This window comes from Rhincodon typus, chromosome 34 (genome assembly GCF_021869965.1).
Source record: "Rhincodon typus isolate 14 chromosome 34, sRhiTyp1.1, whole genome shotgun sequence".
Taxonomy (NCBI): Eukaryota; Metazoa; Chordata; class Chondrichthyes; order Orectolobiformes; family Rhincodontidae; genus Rhincodon; species Rhincodon typus.
Window position 1 is genome coordinate 26004369 of NC_063365.1, and position 22771 is coordinate 26027139.

The 22771-nt window shown below is 41.2% G+C and overlaps 1 protein-coding gene across 1 annotated transcript in view; it reads right to left on the reverse strand.

Moving 5' to 3' along the window:
- The window catches only part of LOC109936828 (glutamate receptor ionotropic, delta-1-like), a 581569-nt gene that overhangs the window by 557951 nt on the left and 847 nt on the right, over window positions 1-22771 (reverse strand). Inside the window, exon 2 of the mRNA XM_048616211.1 lies at window positions 20028-20183. Coding sequence (XP_048472168.1) covers window positions 20028-20183 — 156 coding nt within the window. The remainder of the gene's footprint in view (window positions 1-20027; window positions 20184-22771) is intronic.

The following is a 22771-nucleotide window of genomic DNA, read 5'->3' on the forward strand; positions in this document are numbered from 1 at the left end:
TAGGGAGGTGTCCATCAAGAAAGCTCCTGTATCCTGGAAAATGTTGAGTGTGACATTATGATGTTTATCTCACACACGTATACCTATATATGTAAGTGTCAATATGTGAACAAGGGCTTCAGGAGCAGGCAATGACCATGTGTCAAGTTCCTCAACTCCATTGTCAATCAAACAGAGAGGCAGAAAGAGCACTGAGAATCAAAGACACTGGTGCATAAGAATCCAGACTGGGAATTAATTCCACTCAGTTACAGAGATCAGCACTAAATAATGGGCACTTCCCTGTGGGATTGTTAATGGGAGGGAATTTAAAGAACAGATGTCTCAGTTTTGGAACACAAGCTCAGGCTAAATTGAAACTCTGAAGACAACAGTAGGTAAAACAACTCAAGAAAAATCTCAGCAAAAAGCAGCAGAAATGGTCCCACTCTAAACATGGGGCATGGACTCATAGACTTTCACAATAGAGAGGCCATTTGATCCATTATCTCCATGTCAGTCAGCAAAGATTTGACTACATTAATCCCATTTTCCAGCTTTTAACCCACAAGTCTTGAGCTATGGCATCACTGGTGAATATCTAAATATAGCTGTGATATTACAAGAGTTTCTGACTCAACCACACTCTCAGGCCATGGGTTCTAGATTCCCATCACCCTCAAAATGCTCTTCTTAGCCTCATACCTCTTAGCTCTGTGGTTACTGACCCGTCCCTGATGAATAAAGTGTCTTCCTATCCCCCCAATCTATGTCCCTCATTATCTTAAACACTTCTGTCAGTTTCCTTTGCAACCTTCACTGTTCCAAGGAAAACAACACCAGCCGATCCAATTGTTTCTTAAAGTTCAGACTGGTAAATCTCCTCTGCAGTCTTTCCAATGCAATCACATCCCTCCTATAACAAGTATTCCAGAACTACATGCAGTATTACGGTTGTGGCCTAACCAATGTTTTATAGACTTCCAGCAAAACATCCTTGCTCCTCACCAATTAAAGCCCAGTATCCCCTATGACTACTTAACCATCTTATCTACATGCTATGCTACTTTCAGGGATCTGGGTTACCTCACCTGGTCCACTTCTCCTGGGAATGCTGCCTGCCCCAAAGTGCTCATTTTGAGCACTCCTCAGTCAGGGATTTAGCCAGCTCAGTCAGTAGTGATAAACATTGAAATCCCATATCCAGAGTACATTCTGTGGCCTTGCCACCCTGTGTGTTTCCTGCAAGTGGTGTCCAATGTGGAAGGGCACTGATTGATCAGCCGAGGAGGGTATTGTATGTGGTAATCAGCAGGAGGTTTCTTTGATCATGTTTGACCTGATCCCATGAGACTTCAGAGGGCTGGAAGTCATTATTGACAGCTCCCAGGACAACTCCCTCCTTACTGTATAGCACTTTGTCACCACTTCTGCTGGGTTTGTCTTACTGGTGGGACAGGACATCCCCAGGGATGGTGATGATGGTGTCTGGGATGTTGTGTGTAAGGTATAATTCCATGAATATGACTATGTCAAACTTTTACAAGTATGAAGCAGCAATCACATACCAGGACAAAGTGAGATTCTGAGATGAATTACATGTTGAGTGAACACCAATGCTCACATGAGAGGACCTTCATGATGGAATTCTATTTGGGTAAAAGGGAAAATGTTAAAGAGAAAGAATTTAAATGTTTAAGTGGCTTTCAGAACCCCATCATATTCCAGAGGTCTTCACTGCTAACATAGTTGCAGTTCTGAGGAAGGGTCACTGGGCCCCAAAAGTCAACTCTTCTTTCTCTCCAAAGATGCTGCCAGACCTGCTGAGTTTCTCCAGCTATTTCTGTTTTTGGTGCAGTCACTGCTGTAATGTAAGAAAGACAGCAGCCAATTTGTGCAGAGCAGGTTGTATAACAGCCAACACACATGACCAGATCATCTGTTTTGACAATGTTTTTGAAGTGATGTATTAGACTCCTAGCTTCTCTTTGAATAGCATCTATTTTTCGTCACCCGGGAAGGCAGATCATTTTGTCTCATCCTAAAGTTGGGAGCAGCCTAAATGACACTGTCAACCTCTCCATCCTCGCCACATGACTCAAGAGGAAACCCCATCTACTGAGTGAATAAACAGTCTGGTCACTCACCATCAACATCTCTGTCAAGAGTACTGAATCTATAACCTTCTGACTGAGATGCAAGGTCCGAACACTAAGGATACAGCTGCACTCTGTCCAGTGTGTCTGTTACTGCAATATCCCATAGCACAGCTCAGAAACCGATAATTTTTAATTAACGACATTGATATTCAGTTTAAGCACAGATGAACATATTATCGACTGGCAATCTGCACTTACCATACAGAGCATTGGGTTTCAATTTAGCTGCTAAATAATTATCATTCCATGTAGCGTTCCTCTTTCACAAAGCAATACCTGGTTTTCTTATCTCTTATTGTTACAATAAAAAGACTATTGATTGCTTCACAAATTGCTACATTTAGAGACCCAGTTCATCGAAGTACGAGTTAATTTAGTTGGGAAAGACAATGTAACACACAATTACAGAAGAAACAGTTCTTCCTACAATGCAATTAAACTGCTCGTAATGTTCTTCTCCTGCGACAAGGCCTCAAATCTTAGTGACTCAGCAAAGTGCCCTTTATACAGCTTTCACTGGATAGTTAAATTACACTATTAAATCTAATCACACTCCGATAATTCATTCAGTATTTAGTCTCTTATCTTACATTGATATTAATATCTAACTGACAGGACTATTAAACAAAATAAAATTGCTGTCTATCCAATTACATAAACCTTAATTGTGAGCCTGTTTGTCTGTTCTGTTTGCCTCTGTAAGTTAACATTTTCTGTTTAAAAATGATTTAATGGAGGAGATTGTCTTTTGAACATTAACTCAAGTCTTTTCTGTAAATGTTGGCAATATATTAACAGCAATTTCTGCCTTTCTTTCAGAGTTACATTTGTAGATATCTTTTTATCTATCTTTTACTCTGAATTTATTTCTTTAATAGATTTTGAAAGTACACATTCCACTTCAAAATAAATGTTAACAGTATAATAAAAAGTTAAGAAAAAAGCCGTTTTGATTCTGATTTGCAAATGAGATCTTGAAAGCTGTTCTGCCAAATTCCCTCAAGATGCTGCAATTAAACTCTTGTTGCCTTCATGCTGTGTTTACTTTCTGCAATCAGTGATTGTGGCCTTTAAAGATGGGATAAGTGAATCAAAACTATACTACTTTCTCAGAATAACACATTGCTCATTAGAATAGTGTTCCCATAATGAAATTCAATTTTATCCAACCTACCAAGAATGTTATATCATGAATACACAATTTAAATCCATATACGCATTCAGTCTACAAAATCTTACTTCCTATTGTTACGCTTAGACAGGTTACTGTGTCAGCTTTACCCATTATGAATTCATATGTCCACATTCATAAAGAAACTACTAATGTGCACCCACAACAGCAGCACCATTGCAGCATCTTAGTTCAGTGTCTAACAACTTCTTCTTTTGCACTGCAGAGTTATGATACGCTTCCCAAATTACCGCAGGATTTGTTACTTTAATATTTTTTATAGTTTAGAATCATAATAAGAGTAGACTGTCTAACTAATCCTAATCCAAAATTACTGAATTATTCTCATCCTCTAAACTACTATACGTGAAGACTATATTTATTCCTGCCATGGGACATTGTCTAATTGCACCTCAACAAAGCCATAGTCCTAATTGATAACATGAATTGCAATGAGGTTAATGTTCAATTAGCCTGACTAACTGTTTACTTAACATCAAATCAACTTTCTCTCCCTACAGAGAAGAAAACCGCTTCATCTCACACTCATTCTTTTAAAACAATGTACCAGCAAACACACTCAACTGGACAATGTGTTTCAGGAAGCAACCACACCCCTTAGAATAATTCCATTCAATTTGGTCTCTGGTCATAAGCAGGATGTTGTTACTGTGAGGGAGTCAGGTATTGGGAGCTTTGGAGGAGCTGTAGACAGTGTCCTTGACCAATATGCAACGTGGTCTTGTTCCCGGTGTGGGTGAGGGCACCAACTGCAGGAAGAATGAGCAAACTGACCATAGCACTGTGGTCCAGAGCACCATTCAAGTGAGGGATGAAGAGGGATGAACCGAAATATAGCATTAACAGGGAATATATACTATTTTATGCAGGATAATATCTATTCTATTCATTAACAGAATGAGGGAGTCGCTGGCTAGGTTAGCATTTGTTGCTCATCCCTAATTGCCCAGAGGGGGCTAGGCAAATGCCCTAGCGGTAATATCACTAGAACAGTAATCCAGAGACCCAGGTAATGTTCTGGGGACTGGGTTCAAATCCTGCCGAGGCTGATGGTGGAATTTGAATTTGGTAATAACCTGGAATTACGAGTCTAATGATGACCATGAAACCATTGCTGACTGTCAGAAAAACCCATCTGATTCACTAACATCCTTTAGGGAAGGAAATTTGCCATCCTTACCTTGTCTGGCTTACATGTGACTCCAGACCCACAGCAATGTGTTTGACTCTTAACTGCCCTCTCGGTAATTAGGAATGGGTAGTAAATGTTGTCTAGCCAGTGATTCCCAAGTCCCATGATTGAATTGTTGTGGATCTAGAATCATATGTAGACCAGACCAGGTAAGGATGGCAGTTTCCTTCTCTAAAGGTCATTAGTGAACCAGATGGGTTTTGCCAACAATTGACAATGGATTCATGATCATCATTAGTCTCCTAATTCCTTTTTATTGAATTCAAATTCCACCATCTGCCATGGTGAGATTCGAACACCAGTCCCCAGAACATTACCTGGGGTCTCCGCATTAACAGTTCAGCAATAATACCACTAGGTCATTACCTCCCCTACCTTACATTGCCTACCTGGTGTCAAAGTTCAGGACATCTCTTCTGAGATGAAAAGGAACTTGGAGTTGGTGGAGAAGGATCCATTTATAGAATTGTAGAGACCTACAGCACAGAAACAGACCCTTTAGTCCAACTTGTCCATGCTGACCAGCTAGCCCAAATCAATCTAAAGTTGCTATCATTTGGCCTATATCCATCTAAACCCTTTCTGTTCATGTACCCATCCAGATGCCTTTTAAATGTTGTAATTCTACCAGCCTCCAGTACTTCCTCTGGCAGTTAATTCCATACATGCATCACCCTCAGTGTGAAAAAGTTGCCCCTTAGGTCCTTTTTAAATTTTCTCCCCTCACCATAAACCTATGCCTTCTAGTTTTGGACTCCCCTACCCTGGGAAAAAGACCTTAGCTATTCACCCTATCCATGCCCCTCATGATTTTATAAACTTCTATAAAGTCACCCCTCAGCCACTGATGCTCCAGGGAAAATAGACCCAGACTATTCAGCCTCTCCCTATAGCTCAAACCCTCCAACTCTGGCAACATCCTTGTAAATCTTTTCTGAACCCTTTCAAGTTTCACAACATCCTTCCTATAGCAGAGAGACCATGGGTGATCTATGCAGGCACCAAAGACATGGGTGGGCCGAGAAAAGAGTTTGTGCAGCTTAGGCCTAAATTAAGAAACAGAGCCACAAAGATAATAATCTCAGGCTTACTACCCATGCCATGTGAAAATTGACATTGAGTAAATAAGACTACAGCTATAAATAAGTGGTACAAAGATAAGTGTGAGGGAAATGGGTTCCAATTCATGGGGCACCAGAGCTGGGGAAAAAGAAAGCTATTCTGTTGGAGCAGCCTACATTTGGATCATGTTGAGGCAAGTGTCCTGGTGAATCATATAACTAAGGACATAGAGAGGCTTTCAAATCAATTAGTTGGGGATAGGGTTCCGTTGACTGGACGTTTAAAAACCAAAAAGAAATGACAGCACAGAGGTGCAGGGTAGTGAAGAGGTGAACAATAATCAAAGTGTGTCGCGGACATATTGAGAATCTATGCAGAAGGGTGCTGCAAAAATTAGAATCTGAGTCAGTAATAAGTGTAAAAATGCAAAGCTTAAGGCTCTTTATCTGAATGCACGCAGCATTTGGAAAAAGAGAGGGATGAGCTGACAGCACAAATAGAAATAATTGAATGCAACTTGATAACAATTACAGAGACATGGTTACAAGGTGACCAAGACAGGGAACTCAATATTCAAGAGTACAGGTAGTTCTCCTGCAACACGATAGTTGTGTTCTTGTGTGACCTCATGCTATAGAAAATCACCATAGAAAATCGAATTATAGGGAAATCACTAAAAAAATTGTTATACATGTACGCAGAAAGCTTGTGTTATTCAGACAATGTCCACTATTCATCAATCACATTACAGCCAATTCGCATAACGAAACAGACGTTATAGCAGAACCACCTGTATTCAATATTCTAAAAGAATAGACAAAAAGGAAAAGGGGGCAGGGTAGGATTGTTAATGAAAGTAAGTCTCGTGTGATGGTTAGAAGTGGTATTATCATGATTTGGAATCAGTTTGGGTGGAGATGAAGAATAGCAAAGGGAAAGAAGTCATTGGTGGGAGTCCTTTATTGGCCATGAAGAGTTAATTCACTGCAGAACAAAGTATAAATCAGGAAATAACAGAGGCATGTAAGAGGGGCACTACAATTGTCATGGGTGATTTAAATCTGCATACCGACTTAGATGGGTAAGGGTAACATGGGAGCCAAATTTGTAGAGTACATCAGAGATTGTTTCTTAGAGCAGTTTATTGTCAAACCTACGCAGAACAGGCTATGAAAGATCCAGTAATGTTAGGATTAATTACTGATCTGATAGTTAAGGACCCTGCAGGGGTAGCAATCACAAGGTAATAGAATGTCAAAGTCAGTTTAAGCAAAAGCAACACGGATCTCAAACCAATGTCCCCAAATAAGGGCAAGGATAGAGGGATGTAGAAAGACTTGTCTAAGACAGGCTGGGAAAGTAGACAAAGGGAATAGTCAGTGAATGACGAGTCGCATACATTTAAGTAGATATTTCATAACACTCAGCAAAAATTTACACTGGTCAAGATGGAAGACTCGGTGAGAAAGATGAACCACCTAGAGTTAACTAGGTGGTCAAGGAGAGTATACAATCAAAAACTGAGGCAAACAAAGATGAACCACCTAGAGTTAACTAGGTGGTCAAGGAGAGTATACAATCAAAAACTGAGGCAAACAAAGTGGCAAATATCAGTGATACGCCAGAGGATTTGGATTTTTTAGGAAACCGCAGCTGAGGCTAAAAAACTAATATAAATGGAGAAAATTAATTACAAATATAAATTGGCAAGAAATATAAAAAGAAACAGCAATACCTTCTATGGGTATATAAAAAGGAAGAGAGTAACTAAACTAAGTGTGGAACCATTGGATAATGTATTTGTATAAGATGAAGATAGGGCCAGCTCTGATTTATCACCACTCTCATTTGGATAGCTTGCAAGTCACTATCATCCATGAATCAAGGCATCATTTGGCCAAAATGCTAAAGAATTTCTAACATCAAATGCACTCACTAACAAAGGGAAGAAAACTGGGAGACAAACCCAAATTTTGATCAACAGCATCAAAAGGAAAATCAGACACCTGTAATGATTCTGGCTCATTCATTTCTCAAATAAGTTCTCAATGGATTCTCCAAAGGGGTAATAAGTCTAAATTGGCACTGCTCCAAATGATCAAAATTCAGAATATAGATAGTATCTTCACAACCCACACTACTGTCCTCAGATATTCAAACAGATTTATTAATACAATGTAAATTTTAGGTTGCTGCTACCTCTGGGAGAAGACATAGCTGCCCAAGCTACATCAATATTCCTTTGTTCCAGAGGTATTTCTGAATTCTGAAGAATTTCTAATGATCAAACAGAATTTTCTGTGAAGAACATTCTTCGCAAACACACACTGGTGATTTTAAATTTGTGGATTAACTCTCACAGAATGACTGAAGTGAACACATCGTAGCCTCAGGCTCATTCTGGCACAAATAGAACCATCGACATGGCCTTCAAACCATTCGTTACCCAAACCAAAGTTAGAGATACCCAACTGTCAATTTCAGAAATATTCTCTCCTTTCCAAAGTAGAAAACAAGTCATGACTTGAACACCAAGGTTCAAAGTCGGAATAACTGGCAGCCCGAAGATGTTTGGGGGTAAAAGTGTAGTTAGAATCATAGAATCGCTACAGTGCAGAAAGAGGCCATTTGGCCCATCAGATCTGCACTGACCCTCCAAACAGCATCCCACCCAGACTCAAGACCTCAGCCTATGCCCTGTAACCCTGCATTTTATCATGACCAATCTACCTAACCTGCAAATCTTTGGACTGCAGGAGGAAATGGAAGCCCCAAAGGGAACCCATACAGTCAGTCACCCAAGGTTGGAATCAAATCCAGGCCCCTGGAACTGTGCGGCAGCAGTGCTAACCACTGAGCCACCTGAGTTCTTTAGGTTTGGCCATTGTGGTGAAAGAGTATAGTGGTGAGAACCTGATAGTTTTTTTGTTGATGTGACTGTCTTTGTAAACCAAAAGAAAACTTGCTTTAGTACAGAGATAGTAGGAACTTCTGATGCTGGAGTCTGAGATAACAAGGTGTAGAGCTGGATGAACATAGCAGGCCAGGCAGCATCAGAGGAGCAGGAAAGCTGACGTTTCGGGCCTGGACCCTTCTTGTTATAGTACAGGATATCCCACAGGAGGATATTTTTCACTGTGTTCTCTGTTAATGAATGAGTTGAACAATGTAATATGTTAATGGTAAAAATTTGAAGCTTTCATGGTGAGAATTTGCCTATAGTAAACAGATTAGAACATTTGAATGATGCATGAAACATGGGCAAAATATCTACTTGCTATGGTTGAGAGCATAATAAAAGCTGAAGGTTTTTGGCATTATCACAGGAACAAAAAGAGACAAACTCATTGCAACAAGTTTTTTATAAATGCTGAACACATGCAATAAGCGAACTTGGTGGAAAGTGGGGATGGAAAGTGTTGGCAAATTCAAAACGGAACTCAGTACATCTGGCTAAAAGTAATTTAGTGATTAAAGGGCAAAAGATATAAGTCAACTGCTTGGACCCAGCAAATGAATGAGAAAGGTAACTCCCAACCCTGAGTAATGCCAGGTCTCTTTGAAGGTTTTGTAGCCCCTCATTAGAAAACATTGCAGACTGGGCAGTGAAGTGACAAGTGGATTTTCATTTGTAAGTGTAAGGTAGTGTTTTATTACATAACAGAAACCTCAGCTACACCTTGGGAGAAACAAAATTGAAGAGGGTAGAAGAGCAAAGGGATCTATAAAAACGGGTGAACAAATCATTACAAATACCATTCCAAGTAGGAGAGGATTAAACATTCTAATAAAACACTAGAATTTATTTCTTGAGCCATAGAACTCAGAAGTACTTAAATGATGTCAAATGGGCACAAAACCCTGGTCAGGCTACACTTCTTACAGATTTCTGGTCTCCATGCTACAAATCCTGTACCACAGGAAGTGCTGGAAACAAAAAGCTGAGATATTTCCAAAATGAAATAAAATGAGAACATGAGGCTTAAAGGGGAAACTTGTGTGCAGAATAAACAGCAGAACCAATGGCCAGATTCTGCATTGTACACTCTATGTAATTTCACCCAATTTATTTGATTAACTCTGACAGAGAATGAGATCCCATGGGGAAGATGAGAATATCTGAGAAAGGATCTTGTTCAAGTTGATTTGGAAAGTGGTATTTCTCTGGGTTTGTGGAACACACACAGCAATGCCCCAGCTGATCACAAAAGTATTTTCACTCAGGCTACCCAACAAAGCTCAAGGAGGTCAATGTCGATGATGGTTCTCTTTGCTGTTTGCCATAACATTATTGAGGGAGTCGAGGAAACCTGGAATTTGATCAGGAACGGAATTCAGTGCAGTGTAGGAAGAGACGATGGGCCTAGTGCAGGAAATTAGGACTAGAACATAGAACATAGGGCATCAGTTCAAAGTCAGAGCTGTAATAAATTTAGAGCTTAACCAGTTAAACTAGATGATACACCTACAAATAGGTGTTAAGCAATATTTCACAACTTTCTTATTTAGAGATGGCAGGGCAGGAGATGTTGTGAGCTGGAGGAGTAGGTAGATACCAGTTTGATCCACAGTGAATACACTTTGCATTATGTGTCTGCAGTTTGAGAACTTTCACAGTGGCTGGATGAGCCGGAATCCTGCTGCGCACTGCAAAGCACCAAGGAAAGGTTGGGGGACAACTGTACCTGGATATGTAATTGCATGAGGCAGTCACGCCCTTTTAGTTTAAGTGCTTTAGATTCGACTTGTGGTCAGGCGCAGGAGAGTGTGACTATAAATGAAACAGGGAAGGGAGACAAGAGGGCAGCTTTGGAGGTGCTTCAGTTCTTGTAATTTTCCAAAAGCCTCAGAGTTCTTACAAATTGTGTCGATGACTGCAAGGACTTCAGGGGCGATATGTAAATTAACAACAGCACTTTGGTACAGGATCCATTCAAATAGGGGGAATTAAACAGAATGTACTTATTGTAGGGGACAAACACATTGTAGGGATATTAACACTGTTCTCTGCAGTTGAGTGGTAAAATGAGCTATTATGCATATGCCCTGTGCTAACTGTATACTCATTGGAGAGGTGAGAATGCTGTAAAACATGTTTAACTACATATCCCTTTAATGGTACCCAGATCTCTTTAGCCCCGTCCACATTCTGCCACTATGAGAATGGTACTGAGCAGAGTACCCATAGGGAATGCTGTACGTATTCCAAAGATACCTTCCTCCAGAAAGGGACCAATTCTTTGGGCCAGTTCACCCTGCTGTTACTTGTGACCAATGGCTTTACACCCTTTACACTGGCTGCAGTCACACTCCCACCCATTGACTGTCCATGACCCCTGTATACGTTGAATATGAGGGATTCTCCATTCCATAAAGAAAGACTCACATTTATAAAGCACTTTTCACAACAACCAGGTGTATCAAAGTGCTATACAGCTAAAGTGTACTGTTGAATTGTAGAAACTGTTGAAATATACAAAACATGGTAGCCAATACACACATTGCAAAGTCCCACAAATATAAATTGATGACTGCCAGGCAATTTATCTTTGTGATGTTGATTGAGTGATAAATATTGGCCAGAACAATGGGGAGAACTTCCTACCCCTTTTTATTTCCAGCCAACAATCTCTCTCTCAATGTCAGCAAAAGGAAGGAGCTGGTCATCGACTTCAGAAAGCAGAGTGGAGTATACATCCCTGTCTGTATCATTGGTGCTGAGGTGGAGATAGTGTGCAGTTTTGTGTGCAGTTTTGGGTCCCATATCTCAGGAAGGCTGTACTGGCCCTGGAGCAGGTTCAGAGGACATTCACGAGAATGGTCCCAGAAATGGAAAGCTTAACATATGAGGAACGTTTGAGGACTCTGGGGCTATACTCATTGGAGTTTAGAAGGATGAGGAGGGATCTAATTGAAACTTTGAGAATACTGAGTAGCCTGGATAAAATGGATGTTGGGAAGATGCTTCCATTGGTAGGAGAGTCTAGGACCCAAGGGCACAGCCTTAGAGTAGAGGGAAGATCTTTTAGAGCGGAGATAAGGAGAAACTTCTTCAGCCGGAGAGTGGTGAATCTATGGAATTCACTGCCACAGAAGGCTGTGGAGGTCAGGTCATTCAGTACATTTAAGGCTGAGGTAGATAGGTTCTTGATTATCAAGGGGATCAAGGGTTACGAGGAGAAAGCAGGAGAATGGGGTTGAGGAACTTATCAGCCATGATTGAATGGTGGAGCAGACTCGACGGGCCGAATGGCCTAATTTCTGCTCCTATGTCTTATGGTCTTATAGTGAACAGCTTCAAGTTCCTATGAGTAAATATCACGAACAATCTGTCCTGGTCCAGCCACGTCAAGAAAGCACATAAATACACTACTTCCTCAGGAGGCTAAGGAAATTCAGCATGACTACAATGACTCTTAGCAATTTTTATAGATGCACCATATAAAGCATCCTGTCCAGATGCATCAGAGTTTGGTATGGCAACTGCTCTGCCCAAGTCTACAGCCCAGTCCATCACGCAAACCAGGTTTCCATCTATTGACTCCATCTATACTTCCCACTGCCTCAGGAAAGTAGCCAACATAACCAATGAGATACTCTCTTCCACACTCTTCCATCAGGCATGAGATATAAAAGTTTGAAAAGATTCAAGAACAGCTTCTTCCCCGCTGTTATCTGACTTATGAAAAGACCTCTCATATATTAGAGTTGATCTTTCTTTGCACCTTCTCGGTAGCTGTAATACTATATTCTGTGTTCTGTTCTATTACCCTGATATAATTATATAAGGTATATTTGCCTGGATAGCATGCAAAACAATATTTTTCACTGTATGTCAGTACATGACAATAATTAATCAAATCAAATCCAAATAAGCAGATGGACGGTCATTTTAACATCTCATTCAAAGCAGGCACTTTTGACAGTACAGCACACCCTTAGTACCAGTATCAGCTTTGATTTTTATACTCAAGTCTTCAATTTAGTCATAGATCCAGAACCTTATGACTCAAAGACAAGCACTTTACCCCTTGAGCCAGAGCTGATACAATCAGATACCAGCTAAGATACAGAACAGAGGAAGAGCACCAGAGATTGTTGCTTATCATGAGATTATGGTATGAATTGGGATAGTATGAGAGAACAGTAAGATTTGGGGTTTGCACAAGCTGGCTGTGGGCCTTGGTAAAATCATTCCATAATTAGTGTCTAGTCTCAATTAAATATTCAACATTGCCAAATATTCTGAATGTTAAAGGGTTGTGTTTACAACTATGCTAAAGCATATCGATTCATTGTTGTAGTTGATTAGAGCAGTCTTTGGCATATTAAACATGTCTTAATTATTTAGTTAAATGTTGTCACTGTGTTATTGTACTGTAATTTTTTATGGTTTTCACACTGCAGATTTCTTAAGCTTAAAAGCCACGTCAGAGAAACCAGTTAAAATGAAGCAGGATTGATTTTAACTTAAAACTGAAGACCGTTCCTTCAGGTACTTCCCATTAGAGCAAGATGGAGAGTCAGCGGTCTCTTCAATTCCATATTTAATTTTACATTCACTCCTTGAGGACTCTTGTGGTGTAGTGGTAGTATCCTTACCTCTGAGCCAGGAAACCTGGGTCAAGTCCCATCTGCTCTAGAGGTGTGTAATAACATCTCTGAAAAGGTTGATCAGAAAGTATTTATATTCACTCCTTCCTCCTTGACCTGGCAGACTTAGGAGGAAACTTCGTAAAAGAATTAGGAGTAGAAGTAGGCCATTCAGTCCATTGAAATGACTCTACATTCAATTCAATCATGGCTGATTATCTCCCCAGTACTACCTTTGCATCCAAACTCAATATCCCTTGATGTCATTAGTGTCAAGAAACCTATTGAATTCTGTCTTGGACTTAGTGAAGTATTATTGGGGCATAATCTACAGAAGGGGCTGGTGGGTTGCAGAACCATCCTAGGAAAGGGCAAGATTTTGAAATACATTTATTCATTCACGGGATGAAGGCATCGCTGGCCAGGCAGCATTTATTGCCCATCCCTAATTGCCCAGTGGGCAGTTCAGAGTCAACCACATTGTTGTGGGTCTGGAGTCACATGTAGGCCAGACCAGGTAAGGATGGCAGTTTCCTCTCTAAAGGACATTAGTGAACCAGATGGGTTTTTCCAACAATCAACAATGATTGGTCAATCACGGTCATCATCAGATTGTTAATTCCAGATATTTATTGAATTCAAATTCCAGCATCTGCCATTGCGGGATTTGAACCCAGGCCCCCAGAACATTACCTGGGTCTCTGGATTAATAGTCCAGTGATAATAACACTAGGCCGTTGCCTCCCCTACATTGGGAAGCAGATTCTCAGGATCCAACTGTGCTGAGGGAGGAGAGTTTGAACAATACTGGTGTGGATGTGGGGCACAGTAAGGAATGGTTCATCCATACTGTGGGTGAGGTGGATAGTGGGACTACAATATTGGCAAATATTGGCAAAAAGGCAAGACCTTAGAATGGTGCTGGCAAGACCTATAGAATGCGAGATCCACCCAATTCATGAGACTAATGGATTTTGGAGTACAAAGTGTGCTTGTGCACCACAGGGATAGACAGTTCCAGGTGTGACAATGCCCCACTAGGAGGAAAAGCACTTTCATTGTTCTGGAGCAGAAGGCCAGTGAATACTTAAGCAGCTCACAGGAGATGTAAATGTTTTACACAACAGTAATTGTCTTGACAAATAATTCAGGTCAAAGAAAAGTCCAATGATTGACCAGAGGTACTGTGAGCCTGTAAAACAACACAGGGCAGTGCTGTAGCAATGTGCTTCAGCATGTAAATTTTGTAGTCCAACAAACAAATTAATTCATGCACAATTCATAGAAAAGACTTGAATTTCATGATTTAGGGAACAGCTTCTCAATGAGAACAATGATTTAACAGTGGAAAAAGCCACAACCTTCACAGTCCAAATTAAATCTATCATGTCCAATTCAAAGAGGTTACACAGAAATGCACCCTCAGATTCCAGCTCAAGTGCAAGGGTTATAGATGAAGTGACAGCAGGAGTCACATGACCCATCACAGTTAGGTAATCCTAGACACATGCCCAAATTGTGGAACTGCAAATCAGTTCACAATGCCACATCAAGCTCAAACGAAAACATAGCTCATGCTTAAAGTCAAACATCTTTCAAAAGTCAACAAGTCTGAGAAGGGAACTTCATCACTTTGCCATACGTAGGACTCTTTTCCTGAGCATGGAACATGCCATGTTTATACCATCCTGGATGAGGAAACACCATGTCATTTTAAGGAATGTTCAGTCAAGATCACAGCTGTCTCACAATCACTTCTCATCAATGTCGCTGTTGAAAAATAAACGCCATCATAATTATTTTTCATAATTTATTCGAATTCCAGTGACAGGAGCTTTTCAAACTTCCGATTATTCCAGTTTTGGGAATGACTGCAGTTGTCAGTGTTACAAAAATATCACCCTAGAAAGTTTTAAGTTCTATATAGCCAATGGCAGAAGCCTAACGAGGGTAAACCTTGATAGGCTTGGGTTCAAGCTTTAAAACTCAAGGATGCCATCCTTAACATGGCCTGATGACATAGTGTACACACATAACCTTCCTTACTTACTCAATTTGAAAAAAATTAAGGGATAATCATGCCAACACATCAATTTCACCAGTCTCACAAAACTTGAGATAATTTCTGTTTGCAATCCATGCTGACGTGTTACAGGATCTGAAATAACTGAAACAGATTATATCATTGAGTGAATTAACTAATTGCCATGGATCTGAAACCTAATCGTTGCAAGATGCAAAAATAGTGAACCTAAACTGCTCTTTGTTGACTGCCTTAAGGTCAGTACAACCCAGATAAGTATCTACTTCCTGTGATCCAAACACTGTCAATATTATTTCATGACTCTAGTCTTCATGAAGCTTGACATGTTGACAAAGCAATCTCTACTAGTGAAGAAAACCCAATATCTTTGGTTCCTCAGAGAGATCAGTTTCAGTACTACAGTACCCGCTGTAGACCATGTCCCACAGACACATTGTATTCCCAAAGATCTGTTTTTTCTGCCTTGTCAGATGTTTAGGGGATTCTCAACCTACTTGATAATATGTTCTCCATGGAAGGAATGAAATAGAGCATGGTCAGAGATTATCAGGGGTGCTCACTCAACTCAAACAATATAATTTGATGCTCAACAGAGAAAAATGCACATTGACGACAATGAGATGAACTTGCTCATACATGGAGTAACAGCAGATGGTCTAAAGCCTGAAGATGACAATGCCAAAGTTGTTCATATACTTTCAATCCCAACTAATGTGTAACAGTTGACACCATTCCTCAGTACAACCAGTTTTATTGCAGATTGGTCTTCAGCATACAGTGATCATGGGGCCTCTTCTAAAGCAATAGTGCAAAGATGTAGAATGAGAATGGACAATATCACAGCAAACAGTGTTTCACACATTGTAGGCAAAATGCATCTCTGCCAGTCGTCACGCATCTCAACTTACTTGTAGAACCATGCATCATAGCAGATGAGTCAGGAAATGTACCTGGAGCTGTCACAGTACATCAAAGAGAGCAAAGATCTAATTGCTTATGCTCACACCTGTTGTAAGGAACTGAGTACAAATGCTCTACTCGAAATCAAGAAGCAATGACACTGCTGAGTTTTGGTAGATATATGTCAATAGTAGAAAGTTCACTTTCAATATTGATCATCAAACGCTGACTACATTGTTAACCATCTCTATATCTGGTCATTGACTTTTGTTCACCTTTCATAGTTTTCATTGATACAAGTCTGTGATCAAGTCCCTCACACGTTCACACGCTGAACTGGTCGCACAGAACCGCAACCTCCAGTTGGCCAATCTCAGTGCCATCAACAGAGATCTTCATATTTCAAAGATTATCGCTATATTTAGAGAAAACCATAAACAACTTGAACTGTAAGAAATGACTCAATGTACATAACTTGTTGTTTAACATTATTTCATTTGTTACAGCATCTTTCACTTTACAAGGGGAAAATAAACATGGTGTTCAATTGTGTTCGAGTATGTGTCTCTGTTCTCTTCTTTCACTGTGCAATCAGTTAAAACTTGGGAGTGGCAAGGGAGGAGACATTTTAAAGCACAAATAGCAACTGCCATATTATCTCAGCATATCTCCAAGGCAACAAATACATTGGGGTTAGGCTTAAAGCTGTCAGGAAAATTAAGTATCACCAGCATAATGTTAGACCTATAGTTAGGCCATTTAGGAGGTGAATCAAGACGCCTTCTTCACATAAAGGTTTCAGAAATCTGGAAATCTTTCTCTCAGGAAGCTATAGATTCTGGGATCATTTGAGCTTTCAAGACAGATTGCTACATCTTTAAGTTGAGGAAGGGTATCAAGGTTACTGAGCTGAGTTAGTGTCAGGTTTACATATAATTTCAGAGTGTCATATATTTCAAATATGGGGGAGAGCAGAATTTTTAGTATTATTAGATGAAGTATTCTTTTCTATATCGCCAAGTTGCTATAAGATTAATCATTTTACAACTTAATATGACAGGAAAAATCTCCATGACACCAAAAACACATAAATTTGAACTTCTTATAAAGAACGAAGTATTCTGGAACCTGTTATGTATGTAGGCAGACACCGTCACACTCTCTGTGATATGCTGGATGTATTAAGGTTATTGGCCTATGGTTTTCCTTGCAAAAGACAAATATGACTAAATGTAAAAGCTTAATGATTGCCTGCCTAGTCCTGACCATGTTCATGTAGCCAACGCAAGTGATTTCAACAGCTGCTTAATCACTTCTTTTATGTGACATTAAATAATGCAGCATCCAGAATGCAATAAGAATACTGCAGAAACGTCATCCTGCTGCCTTCAACTGAATCCATTAGACAGAGCCAATATTATCCACTGGAAATTATATTGTAATCACCACAACCTATCAAACAAAACAATGAGGTGAGATCCACGGCATTTAATAGGAAGCTATTCTTTGAACACTGTTGACAATAATATCTTTCATCTATAAAGAACATTTCACAGAACAAAACATCCCACTGTGTTTTACAGGAACAGCACTGGGATACTGTGTAATAAGTAGGAAACATGTTAAAGGCAAGGATTAAAGGAAAGTAAAAAAGAGAGGCTTTGGAGGAAGGAGTGAAAATTAGCAATATTGGAGCTTGGAAACAGAAATGTGGAGATGTAGCAACTGTAGGCTCTGTCACAAATGGTAAATGGAGGAGTGAGTGAGTGACAGAGGAACCAATATCTGAGTTGGGAATGAGAGCAGAAGGAGATTGATAAAGAAGGTGGAACAATATCCCAGAGGAATTTAAGAATGAAATTTTAAAATCTGATAAACTAGAAGATCAGGAGTCACTGAAGACCCTGGCAATGGATATGTGTGCAAGAAGAGACAGAGTTCTATATAAAGGAATATAGCTACAGAGACATTGGAAAAATTAACATTTTGTGTGAATATACATTAATATTTGGAACCTTGAGAAATGTATACAGATTCTAATTAGAGCTGCATTCTGAAGAGGTGGCAGATTTCAGCAAACACAGTCAGTGCAACATCAAATCCTATTTACTTCTTGTACCCATCTCACAAACAAGTGCAAATACTGTCCAGGGTCAAAATTGCTGGTTTCACTTCAGCTGACCTGAAATCAAGTTGAATGCAAAGGTTCACTACAGCCATTACTTAATTATTGGAACCAGGGATCAACTATTGCACTAACACGTGGAAACCACACAAAGCTGCTGGAAAAAGACGCACAAAATTGTTTCTTTGGATTGTTTAATTATCATGTGAAAGTTGACAATATTATAAGAAAATGATTACTGCAAATTTATTCCCAAACATCTTTTGTAAATAAAGCACACAACAGAAATGAATGAATAAATATCATGGGTGGGAGATGTATAGTTAATTCTGAATTTTATATCAGTTCCTTTGGTCAGAGATGCTACTGAAATATTTCCAACAAGCTAAGTGAATAAGAACTAGCAGTAAGAAGTCAGTTCAAGCAAACAAGAGAGCTCCTCAAATACTATTTGTCCACATTCCCAGCTTTTCTGATTGCAAACACTCACCAACCATTCCCTCTCTGGTGAAGAAGCAGGTTAATCGTTCTGCTTCTGCATCTTAAAGTAACAGCAAATGTTTTATAAAAAATATACATTGAAAATGATACAAAATATTACATTAACCAATTTTACTGTTCAGGGACACAGTGAAGAAGCTGAAGCTTTGGATGAAATTGTGCATTTGTTTGACAGTCAAGAATATCCTGGTGATGTGTTGACTAGGAAAGACATCACCAGCCTGTACCAATGAAGTTACATTCCTGCATTAGACATGTGTTAGCAGGTGAATCCCAGTAAACGAGACAATGTTTCAAACATGATTCTCTTCAAACATGAATCAGCAACTGCCCATTGTCACCCTTGCAATGGAACTGTCTGGGGAAAGCATCTGTTCCTGAAGTTTCATCATTGTTGTATTCTAAATATGGACGTGTCTCTTCTCTCTGATTGGCAAACACCGTCATTCGAGTGTCAATTAAAATAAAGTTCATACTGAATTCAGCACCAACATTACCCATTAGTCAATTGTCCATTATACTGATCAGATTACTCACATGCAAATCTAGTGACCAGTCACTCAGAGACAACTCCAAACTGAGTGCATGACGTGGGGTGGGTGTGGGAACAGGGGGAGGTGCGATGCCTGTGTACAGTTCCTTGTCACAATCTATCACTACCATTTCTGACACATTGCAATATGTGTGTAATTATCAAAAAAAATCACAATTTTCCACTTGTCTGATAAGAAACAGACACAATAGAAATATAATTAGAAATTAAAATATAATAGCAGCATTGAACAAAAACCAAGGTTATTGCTTTGAAAGCAGCGCATCAATCTCTCCGGCGAGAGATATACAGGAATGCGGCAGGTTCCAGATCCCTGGCCAGGCGCTACCTCTTCAGTAAATTCAGCGGCTGTTACAGGCCGCGACAGCCAATTTCACAAACAAGACCAAGCCTGGTTCAATGGGCATCTCGGAAGGTGCATCCCAGGCCAGCGCATTGGCTCTGGAGCAGCATTACAATCCGATAGAGCAGCCTCCGTTTCCCAATCCCTTCATTTCTTATCAGACAGCGCCCACCACCGGCTAGCACCGGGCACCCGCTCTGTTTGAGAGAACCCAGAGACTCCAGGAAGAGCTCGCCACTCACCTTATCCGGGGGGACTCGCTTCTCTAGAGAGCGAGCAACTTCGAGTTGAAGTCAATTTAAAGGCCGGGAGTTAAAGTGTGACCCTAGGACAGAAGGGTGAAGGGTATTTTGAGTTCAGTTGCATTCGTTCTATTCCACTTACCTTCCTGAACCGTCTGAAAAGGATTATTCGCCTCAACAAATTTGATGGAGTATGTTATTTTTTCGCTTTGTAAGATATCGTCATTGAGGCTAAGGTCAGAGACTGCCAGTTGGAAAACCTCATCATCCTTAGCTGCACTTTCTTCGAAGATTGCCCCTGCGAGAGAGAAAAGGGACAGTTGAAATCACAGCTTCCTACTTACTGCAACCCTTTGTTCCATAGGAATTAAAACAGGTGAAGTGAAAAGTGCAGGAGTTGTTAAAGCGAAGCGTTAGCTTCCCCGAGCCTGAACCAGTGGCTGCGAATTCTTTCAGCACCAGGGAGCTGTCCACTCCCGAGCCTGAAACAACCTGAGCATTGAATACTCTCAGACATTAACGTGAAACAATTCACACTACCACAGTAGTTACAGCAACAGCAGCCCGTTAGCACACGGGCAGGTACACCTTCATTATCACAGCAAACAGATCCTGAAAACCGTGAGACAGATCCTGAAAACCGTGACCCGGTGAGAGATTATTGAGAGGGACAGAACACATGGCCCAGGGTCAATGACGTTGTGGTGAACAGCCACACTCTTGAACTTTTCCAGTTTTATCTCAGTGAGAATCCTCAACGATACAGGATTAGCGCTTCTCAGTAACTGTCTGACATCAACATATTTAATGGACGAATGGAATAGTGTCCTGGCAATTTAACTTTTTTTTTTCTAAAAAAAAAGCGGATTACAAAGAATTACAGACCACAGCAGCTGTTTACATTGCAACCTTTTACACAACAACTGGTTTCTCAGGACAGTGTGAAGTCCAGGAGTGTGTAGATACAGCAGACTTCCCCCCACCCTCCCCACAAGATGTATGGCACTTTGCTCCACAAAGCAGGCCCGCGGAGCTTTATCCTGCACTGGCCAAGCCTCCGTGGATGTTCTATAATGTCAAAGGCTGCATATCGAGGTCCTGTGCAGTCGAGGCCTGTTTAGCAAAACATCCCATACAGCCTGGATACGTGTAGGAGCATACTATACAGTCCATGCATATGTAGCTAAACATCATGTACAGTCCAGGCTTATTTCGCGAGGTCCCTGTGCAGTCCAGGTCTGTGTAATACGCAGAATCACAGAACACTTACACCACAGGAGGTGGCCAATCGGCCTGTCATGTCGCCTGGCCTTCTGAGGGGTAATTCAGCCAGAACTCTCTCCCAATGGCCTTGCACATTTCCCCCTTTCAGATCCTGTTCCCAGTCAAAAACATTGAAATTGTAAATAGGGACGCGGTAAGGGATCCGATCGGTCTGGTATCAGAATGAGGCGGATTCAATGGATAAGGGGCCGCGGGGAATGGGCTGTTTGACTCAGCGCTGGGGGTCTATTAACAGGGCGGCCAGGCTTCGGGTCCCGAGCCCACTGCTATGGCCCGCTAGTTGCATATGTGCGTGTGCGCGCGTCTGAGTGCGTCTGAGCGTGTGTCGGTGTTAATGTCTGTGTGTGTCTGTTTATGTCTCTGTGTCTGTGTTTATGTCTATGTGTGTATGTCGGTGTTTATGTATGTATCGGTGTTTATGCCTGTGTGTGTGTCTGTGCTTATGCATGTGTGTGTCTGTTTATGTCTGTGTGTGCGCGTCTGTGTTTATGTCTATGTGTGTTTATGTCAGTGTGTCTGTTTTATGTCTGTGTGTGTCTCTGTGTTTTATGTCTGTGTGTTTATTTCTCTGTGCGTGTGTTTATTTGTGTGTGTGCGCGTGAGTGTGTCTGTGTTTATGTCTGTATGTATGTGTGTATGTGTGTCTGTGTTTATGTGTATGTATGTCTGTGTTTATGTGCGTGTGTGTTTATATGTGTGTGTGTTTATATGTGTGTTTATGCGTGTGTGTCTGTGTGTGTGTGTTTATGTCTGTGTGTGTGCATGTGTGTGCGTGTCTGTGTTTATGTGTACGTATGTCTGTGTTTATGTGTTTGTGTGTTTATATGTGTGTGTTTATGCGTGTGTGTCTGTGTGTGCATGTGTGTGTGTCTGTGTTTATGTCTGTGTGTGTGCATGTGTGTGTGTCTGTGTTTATGTGTGTGTGTGTGCATGTGTGTGCGTGTCTGTGTTTATGTGTGTGTGTGTGCCCGGCGCTCTCGGTCAGTTATTCTGTTCCAGAAGCAGCGGGAGCGAAGCAGGGTCTCCTGTGCCTGAGTTTGCTCACTGCCGACACTGCAGGAATTCTGCTCTGTGTAACATATCAGCGTGGACGTGGTTCTGTCTGCGGCTCCTGCTATCCCCTCCCCCTCTTTGTCCGGGTGTACAGGGGGCCGCTTGTCTCTGCCCCAGGCCAGCTCCGTGTGCCAACCCCTGGGCAGCCGTTTATACTCCGGAACATCACCGCCCCCGACAACAGGACCACCTGGGCCCGGCTTCCGGACTGTGGCCGGGAGTCACTGTGCGGGATTGTCCCGCTCTGACTGTGGGCTCAGGGCGGCAGCTCCCTCCGCCAAAAGCGGCACCAACTCCTGCCGCTCTCCCCGGGACCGGAGCCCGGAGCCGGGAGCCCGCCCGGGTTTGAGGGTGGGTGGTGAACTGCGGCTCAGCTCAAACTTTTTTTCCCATTGAGGGCCGACAGAGGAGAAGCAGCACCCGGCAATGCACACTCACACAGACACTCTCGCATACACACACAGACACACACACACACATACAGACACACACACTTACACTCACACACTCATACACACACACACAGACACACACACACGCACTCACACA